Consider the following 9,283-nt stretch of genomic DNA (forward strand, 5'->3'; position numbering starts at 1 on the left):
CTCTAAGATACCAGAAGGACAGAAAGCCTGTGTCAGAGATGTCTGAGGAAGCTTTTCTTGACTACATCAGGTTGATAGGAGGAACACCTGAGGAGATACTGCAGAACAAGGGGATGATGAAACTCTTCCTGCCCCCACTCAGGGCAGACCTGGAACTACTGGACTTATACAGGTAACACTAATATTACTTCTGGGTATGGAAGTATTGTTTTGGGTGGCTCACTGGTGTCAGTTTGTGTGTTTCCTGTTACAAAATTATTGTACAATTCCAATACATTTACAAAATTCAAAATTAAACACGCTTTTGTTCTTGGTAAACCATGACTTTAGGGGGTGATATACTACATGTACTTATGAGTCCCAATAAGTTTAACAGTACTTAAGTTATTTAATCATTGGCATGCCAAAAAACAGTTGCTGGATATGATTTTGTAAACGGTCAGACATTTTGTCTAACCTTCACCGACACATTCAGTCGTTGGTTAACTTGCCCATCTTTCAAACAATGGCATCTTGTTAATCATCAGATTCTGTATTATTGTAATAAGTTCTGTTTCCATGTAGTTACCACATCCCAGATTCAGGCCCGGAGCTCAGCTGTCCTATCTCATGTTTTGATGGAACTGAAGACAGAGACCATGATCTGGACGGTGGGTATCATACAGCTGTTCACATGTCTAATAAGCAACAATAAATATACCGGTATACTGCGTAAACACAAATTGCTGTGTTTTGTTACTGAATCAAGAAGGTTGTTTGTATGTGGTATATGTGCATTCAAGGAGGTTGAATTTTAAAGGTTGATTTTAAACCTCCTTGGTGCATTGTGCATGCATTTTTTTTATGAAAAGCCTTATATTGTGTTCTTATTTATTGGATTTAAGACATTGTATTTAGTAATACATGAAATTTTATTATAATTATGTTAACTTACATTGTATTTTCAAAGCAACTTTAGTACAAATTATAGCTGAGTACTAACCAACCTTACAACAAGAAAGAATGTAACAAACTGCCAACTATTGCTGTTGATATAATCTGCACATTGCATTTACTAGTAGGTACATGTACAGAATTTATTTGTTTTGTTCCTTTTTTTCAGCATGGGGAGACCTTACAAGTCACAGCGCTTTTCAGAAAACTAAACTTCCTGGTGGCCATTTTTATCTTCTTGACAAGAATAATGAACAAACTCTACTCAAACATATCCTACATGTTCTTGAAAACCTTTGATTAAATTTTCTAGTTCATAATAGATCTATAATTATAAAATATGTACATATGTATTATGTATAATATCTCCAAAGTATTGGAAACATAGTTTGTGTCTGTAAATTAGAAAGTGTTATGTTTTTCTGGCTAATGTTTTTTTTTTAGCATCTTGGTTTGTTAGTTGGTGTCACTGACTTGGTGTTGAAAAGGTTCTTCACAAAGTAGACCTGGAAAAGTGAAATGAAATAAATTGTTTACTGCACTAGACATCATTTGATAAAATGTTACTTCTTTGCAATCCTTCCACTCTGAAACTTGTACTGCATACATTGTACTGTAGTTGTACTGCATATGTTGTGAAAACTTGTACTGCATTTAATTATGTTGTGAACTGCAGACATACACATGCAAGTAAAATCAGTACTTCATTTCCTTTTGTTGAAATAACAGAGCATTCTTACAAACACCCTGTGTTTACTCAGTTACAGTATGAATTTCATTTGTGGACTCTAAATTCCACCGTGGAAGAATTACTTCAGAGTTATTTTTGGTGTTCATGGTTGCAACAACCTTAATGTTAGTTAGTAACTGTTACTGTACAGTAACTATTATTTACTGTTACAGTTACTGTAACAGTAACAGTAATCAATGCAAGAGAAAGCATTTGTTCACGGTGTAATGAGCTAACATAATGGAACATAAAACCACTGCAAACATTTCCCAATCTTCAGTACTGACCTGAAACAGAGATGTCCCCACGATCACAGCACACTGTAGGAGAGACCAGTTATCCACATACTTCCTGTTAGACTCGATCAGGTAGAAGTCACGGGCAACAAACTGTCTGTTGTGAGCCTGGTGCTGTCTCATCAGATGGACCTTGTAGTCAACCTGGCTCATCGTCGTCTGGAGAGTGAAATTCAATAAGGCCACACCAATTTAATTTCTTGGTTAATGGATTCGCCCGCTTCATTTTTTTCTGATTTGCAAATAAAAATAAAAATTCAGAATCAACTGCAAAATGCTCATATTTTGCCCTGAAGAGTTGAAAACAGTCCTTTTCATCCTAGTTGTTACAGTTATTCCATCTTTCAATGCAATGGTATCATTAAAAGTTCAAAATTCATTGTTTAGATTTTGAACCAGCCTGGTGTGTTGACTTCATGGCTCCTAGCGTACCATTTCGGGCCATAATAGGATGCCTAGGCCTGTTTTATATTTTTTTCGCCCGCCCGCTCCATTATTTTTCTAGAAAAATCCATTAACCAAGAAATTGAATTGGTGTGGCCTAATGATAAGTTCATGGTACAGAAGTGACAGTGAAAACAGTGAACAGAGTGTACAGTGAAAAAATTAGGAATTACAGTAGTTCCATGGGTATGATTGAATTTTATGGTTCTAGCCAGCAGGTAATTTTTCTCCGTTTAATATTATCTCAATTTTGTTTGACATAACATCGTGTGGGGGCATTGGGCTTTTTATAGGGGGTCCAGGGGCATGCTCCCCTGGGAAAATTTAGAAATCTTGAAACCCTGAAATGCTATTTCCTATATTCTTAGGGGCAAATTTTGCTGGTAGACTAAGCATAGCTTGATGTCAATAATGACATTTCTTTCCATATCTTTGCACACAAATTTTTGTCCTTAAAAATTTTAGGTGGCTCCCATGAGCCTTGTTTTGTGGTGACCCATGAAGTAAATAGAAAAAAAAATAACGGATTGGGCAAAATTTTGTCAAATGTACATGTGTAGTTCTATTCTACCACCGATTTTTTTGTGTGAAATTAAAGTTTAAACCTCTTATGATTTATAAATTATGACTTCAACCAACACAGATGAACTTTCAAGATTAGATGTAGAACATCTAAAATAGCTATCTGAGAAAAATATGCATGTTTGCGGTGGCAGCCAGAGAAGAAAAGAGAATGTCAGTGAATTATTTGTTCACTGTAAATTGTAATGATAAATTTGTGGTACAGAAGTGACCGCGAAAGCTGCGAATATAAAAGTACCAATGACAATAAAATGATTTACAGCATAATCATATTATATCAAGTATATCAATATGTTGAGGGCCTTAGTATAATTAGGGCAAAGGCATGATACAATTGTGGTACAAAATGTACAGTAATAATAAATTAATACAATACTGTATACTTGTTTTGGAATAGTATTCATTAGTTTGTAAATCCTGAGTGGTACAGGTAAAATTTGTCTGGTGCAGGTAATTTTCAATGGTGCAGACATGCAAAAAAAAGTATTTCGAATTTTCGAGCCTTGAAGTATGTGGCAGGGTTGACTTGTTAATTGATGGCAAACTGAAATTTACATGTAGGTGATACAAATTGATTCACAGTCAGACCAGTCATGATATGCTTGGAATGACCGGATCCAATCTATTCAAGATGTCACGTTTTTTTTGTCTTTAACTGTTACCACAAATCTTGAGGAAATGTCATCTGCAGGTATCTTTCCTAAAGGCAACACCAATTTAATTTCTTGGTTAACGGATTTTTCTTGAAAAATAATGGAGCGGGCGGGCAAAAAAAAAATAATAAAACAGGCCTAGGCATCCTATTATGGCCCAAAATGGTACGATAGGATCCATAAAGTCAACACACCAGGCTGGTTCAAAATTTAAATTAAACAATGAATTTTGAACTTTTAATGATACCATTGCATTGAAAGAAGGAATAACTGTAATAACTAGGATGAAAAGGACTGTTTTCAACTGTTCAGGGCAAAATATGAGCATTTTGCAGTTGATTCTGAATTTTTATTTTTATTTGCAAATCAGAAAAAAATGAAGCGGGCGAATCCGTTAACCAAGAAATTAAATTGGCGTGGCCTTAGTGGCTTACCCTATGGTAACATCAGTGGACATAAGTGCGTAAGATTGTTATGTCACGAATACTGTGTTATGGAAACAGTAGAGAAAAGATGTTGCAGAGTAGCCATTGATTTTATCAGAAGACAGGTTAGTCAGATTTAGGTGATCAGCTCCATGGTACCACCTGGACACTTTAATTTCATGGTCCTGTGGTTACGGGGTTCCTTGGTGCAAAAATATCAATGTTTTCTTCCACAGACAGTAGGGCATCTATTTCAGGGCTCGAATTTAGTCAAAATACCACCTGCATATACAGTATGTATGTGTACTTAGTAGGTCATTGGACTGATTTGGAGGTAAAATTGAGCTGTGCAGGGGACATCTAAAATTACCTACACTGGACAAATTTTACCTGCGAACACTAGTATTTCTTTTCTACTTCATAGGTGGTAACAGTCAATGCAGCAAAAGTCCACATACACTACATTTGTATGGAAACCCAGTACATGGACCAGTGTAGGTTAGGTGTAGGTACAATGTACATGTAGACATCAGAAATACCTGCACAACTCCAATTTTACCTGCACTAAGGTGTATATCATGCACCCAGTATTTCAAGCCCTGCATTTGGTTTCATACCAGTAGTAAAATCCAATGAAAGGCAATAAGATAAAATCATGTCATTAATTTGGATAATTAGGAGACTTTTAATTAATGACATGTTGACAGCTGTGTACACTGCATTTCCCATAGGGGATAGATACATCTAGGTTATGGTAGGTAGGAGCCATGCATGGAGTGAGGACTTATGTTATACCACTGAAACAATCTTCCGAAAATATAATCAGAAAATTATGGAAATTCCAGTATATCTGCAAATTGCCAGCTTGATATATAAAAGGAAATTGTGACGCTGTTTTAAAGCAACTATTATTTCATCAACATGCTATCTTTACATTGCTGAGAAATATGATGTTTTCATACAGTCTGACAGCTAAAAACTTGAATTGCATTTATATTATAAGTAATTTTGAAAATATGTTGCTTCCAATAAGCCATGACCTATTCCACCTGACAATGAAAAAAATTATATCCAGTGTAGAAATTTTGATTGAATATCTACAAATGAAGAAATGTACCATATTTTGAGGGCAAGGAGTGGTGTCTGATAAAGATGTCTTCAACAACATCTGGTGTCTTACTCTTGTATCTTGGGACAAGTGATAAAGAAAGACTTCCTGTGGAGACCTAAGATAACAGCACATCAAGTCTTAAGTACTGTGATGACTCATCAAAAAGGAAACAATCTCAGACACAGTGTACATTTCAATACAGGGCAGGGTTCTAGCTAGGATTTAATTTTAGTGTAGTGGCACTGGCCACATGTCAAGGGAGCGAAGCAGAGGGGGGATGGGGCGGAGCTTTAAAAAAATTGAGCTAAAAAGGGGCCATTTGAGGGATACCAAAAGGGAAAAAATGTTATTTCTAAGGTATGTACAATATATCCTTCGTTGGTAATTTTTCACATTTGATCTGGCATTCTTGAACAAAGAAATACAGTCACAATGCCCCTATGCTGTATTGAAAATTTAGCGTAGGGGGTCAAAATTATAGCGTAAAGGGGGAAATTTAGCGTAGGGGGTGAAAATTTTAGCGTAGGGGGCCCCTACGCTACTTCGCGCTAGCTAAACCCTGCAGGGCTCGAAATACTAGTACTGAATGTGTGCACCCAAATTTAGAGCTGTGCACCTAATTTTTTTCTGTACTAGAAGGTGCACCAGTGCACCCAAATATTTTTGTAGATTTACATATGTAAAGATGTCAAAGGTATAGTAGTATATAGCATATTCTTAAAATCTAAGTGTGTGAAAAATAATCAGTGTAATGTTATAGTGTACCTTTCTTAAGAAATGAAACAAAATTAGTTTTTGCTTACATTCTACTTATGGTGCACCCAGGAAATTTTTTGTGCACCCAAGTTTTTTGTGCACCCTATTCCCAAAAATTAATTTCGAGCCAATATATTGTTCTTTTACCTGTTTCCACCATATTCTATTTATTGAAACAAAAACCAGCCTATATGTAATATACACTTTTTAGATATTCCTGCACTTCCTTTCTTTTATTATTTTTATAACCTCAAATACAACAATTTATCAGATACCGAGCAATTTAAAAAATCAGAATCATAACTGAAATGGGGTACAAAACAGAGCTAATAGTCAGCAATTTATAGTACAGTACAGGTCTGATAGCACTATACTATATTTTCCCTGGCTATGCTAAATAAAGCAGCATCCAAAAAGAGGATACCCAAAAAATTCTATTTTAAGAATCAAAACAACGTCATGCCCTCCACATGACTCTGTATCTGTGTATATTGTAAACAAAACAATAATCTCCTTGGATCGTGGTTAGAATATAATACAGCTGTACACTGATGGTAGAATCAAGTCACCAGATGGGTTTTAGCCTGGGGCAAGTATTCCAACAACATTTCGTTTGTAGGGTAAGCATATTTGCTTAGACTTCATTCGGAACAGACTGTTTCCCTGTCATATGGCACCGTTTGCTCTTGTCTGGACGACATGGCTCTAAAATCAAACAAAAAGTCTCATCTTGGACTTCCAAAAACGCTCCAAAAATGTACATATGCTCTCTTTTTTTACCATTTTTCCCTCAATGGAAAATAACGTAAGAAAACACAAAGGGTTTATTTGTCTTCCTGTAGCTTCCTGGTAAAAAAAAACGCGCTATAATTTTACCTGCAGTATAATCCAAGTGGGATTTAGGCTGCCCTAAACCAGATTAAACTACGCTTTGTCACGACAAGAAGGCTCTTCTGTCGTTTCCTTGTCTTAAGTTGATCGTGAGTAAGATAATCTCGGGTTGGATGTCAGTTGAGAGAGTTTAACGAGAAGATATATGGAATCTGTCCAGCCGGCTGCGAACGTGAGAAACATAAACAAAACACACTAGCTCTCATATCTCCTCATATCTTTCGTCCTGTGTTTTTCCTAGACAAACGGATGGGCTAAAATAATGGTATCATATCACATATTAATGTAGATATTAGACGTTTATGTCACGTTGAAGGGTAAAAACGTAAAAATAAATTGTCAGCGGGAAAGACCTTTGTTTACCTACGATTCGCATTGCGCTACGATTCGCCTGTTGATTCGGTTGAGTGACAATGCAAAGACCGGGGCACACCACCAAAAACGCCGTCAGATCTCCCAAACTAAGGGCTAATCGTGGTGACAAACGATATCTTACCGTGGAGTGCGTCTCCAGCCGTGAGCGGGTACCAGGACAGCGCTGTCGGGGAGAGTTTGACGTCGACCTGGCGATTTTTCAGGAGGAAGGTCTCCCTCGCCAACACTTGGTCCGCCATGATACCATTGTACTGATGCACTGATGCGCAAGGCACCATGGGAGGGTAAAAAAAGATGACGAAACTCAAAAGTCCACATTGATATAACCAGCGAAATTAAAGGGGCATTAAGTAACATTTGCTGACAAAAAAATTGAAATAACATATTTAAAGAAATGTGTGTGATTGTAATTTACTTACACTTTGCAAGATTTCTGACTTGGTGCTAAAACAGCCCACACGAGGCGCACTTTGTGGTGCCACCATAAACTACCGAAATGTAAACAAACATGGCTGACTTCGAAATTTTAAACACACTCGTAAGGCGTTATATTTTGGCACATCCACACTTCCTGAATGACACTTTGCATCTAGTGGAGTATATATGGTTGCTGATTAAACTACTTTGTAAAGAAATGACCAGAGAAAATGTACTTTTTTTTCCTAATGTTACATAATGCAGCTTTAACATGTATGAATATATTTCGCGAAAGTATCGATGTCCAGTCATATTAATCATTTCTTATGATCTCTATTCTTTTGCCTAATTACATTTGAAATTGTATATGGAAACGTACCATGTACTTCAAGTCACTCCATGCAGTTCCAATTAACTTATGCCTGTAGCCAGAGGGGGTTCGGGGGGTTCTTCCGAACCCCCCCACAAGGCTCAAAGGTCCACTTTTTGGTCCACTTTTTATGTAAAGGTCCACTTTTTGATCCACATTTTATGTAAAAGTCCACTTTTTGGTCCACATTTTATGTAAAGGTCCAAGATTTTTCTTGAAAAGATGGACTGGAATCGTAGAAAAACTGCTCCCTTTGTCATTGAATAAAAATTTATCAAAAATGCATGAAATGCCATTTTATAAGGTTCAATTTTCAAAATTTTCCGTGGGCCCTAGGATGTAGGAACCTCGCCTACGGCGCTCGAGGTTCCCTCAAGCAGTGGGAAGAACCCCCCATTCAAAATCCTGGCTACGGGCATGTATTAAACTATAGTTAATTGGAACCGCTAGCCTATGGGACTGAAGACTGTCGACCGTAGAATTCGTGAGATCAACCATGTTTCAGTCACAAAACTATGATAATCAAGATTCAAGACGGAAAATTCTCCAACTAGAGTTCCACGATCTCATACCTTCGCCAAATGATGTTAGCCTTCATGAATAAGAAATATACTAATCACCCTGATTATGCAAATAGGATCCTCAATTGCATAAATTATATCAGTCTGTTGATCATATTCTCCACCAAAAGACAGTCTTATCTTAACAAAGAATGCCATTTTCTCATAAATTATGCAAATGTGGTCCTTATTTGAATAAGTTATGTTTAATTATGTTCACCTTAACTTAACTTTCAGACACCCCAAGTATGAAATTCCAGGCAGTTACCACTACGCAATTATAACATTTTCTCATTAATTATGCAAATTAAGTCTTCATTTGCATAATCAATATTTGCCTGTGTTTCTCTCGTTCCTAATAACATATGCTACAAGCTTGAACTTCCTATCGTGGAATGCAGCTGATTTATAGAATTTCCTCATTAATTATGCAAATTACATCAATATTCGCATAATTGTAATATCATTATGTCAAGCATCACTTAAGCTACCTACATACCAAAAATCACGATGATCCATCAATCGGTTCTTGAGTTATCCTCTTTTAAACATTTGTCCTTTAAACCCCCCTGCAGTTCTAGAGCAAGCCGCTAGGGGGCCTAAACTCACGTCACTTCTTCCCCAGCACAAGAGCTACCTTCCAACCAAATTTCATTACCATAGCATGTCTGGATCTTGAGATAACAAAACCGGAAGCTCAGCTGCAGTACCATAACAAGCCGCTAGGGGGTCCAAAATCT

At 36.8% G+C, this 9,283-nt stretch overlaps 2 protein-coding genes across 2 annotated transcripts in view; one reads left to right on the top strand and one right to left on the bottom strand.

Moving 5' to 3' along the window:
- Positions 1–1,295, top strand: part of LOC109478146 (S-acyl fatty acid synthase thioesterase, medium chain-like) — a 2,219-nt gene extending 924 nt beyond the window's left edge. The window contains 3 exon segments of the mRNA XM_019779635.1: positions 1–172; positions 565–650; positions 1,103–1,295. Coding sequence (XP_019635194.1) covers positions 1–172; positions 565–650; positions 1,103–1,233 — 389 coding nt within the window. The 3' untranslated portion in view covers positions 1,234–1,295.
- LOC109478147 (transmembrane emp24 domain-containing protein 6-like) overlaps positions 1,266–9,283 on the bottom strand; it is a 10,531-nt gene continuing 2,513 nt past the window's right edge. Inside the window, exons 4-5 of the mRNA XM_019779636.1 lie at positions 1,951–2,118; positions 1,266–1,439 (exon numbers count right to left, since the gene is read on the bottom strand). Of these exons, the coding sequence (XP_019635195.1) occupies positions 1,374–1,439; positions 1,951–2,118 (234 nt within the window). The 3' untranslated portion in view covers positions 1,266–1,373. The remainder of the gene's footprint in view (positions 1,440–1,950; positions 2,119–9,283) is intronic.

The sequence above is a fragment of the Branchiostoma belcheri genome, unplaced genomic scaffold (genome assembly GCF_001625305.1).
Source record: "Branchiostoma belcheri isolate BF01 breed outbred unplaced genomic scaffold, Haploidv18h27 scaffold42, whole genome shotgun sequence".
NCBI classification, from domain to species: Eukaryota; Metazoa; Chordata; class Leptocardii; order Amphioxiformes; family Branchiostomatidae; genus Branchiostoma; species Branchiostoma belcheri.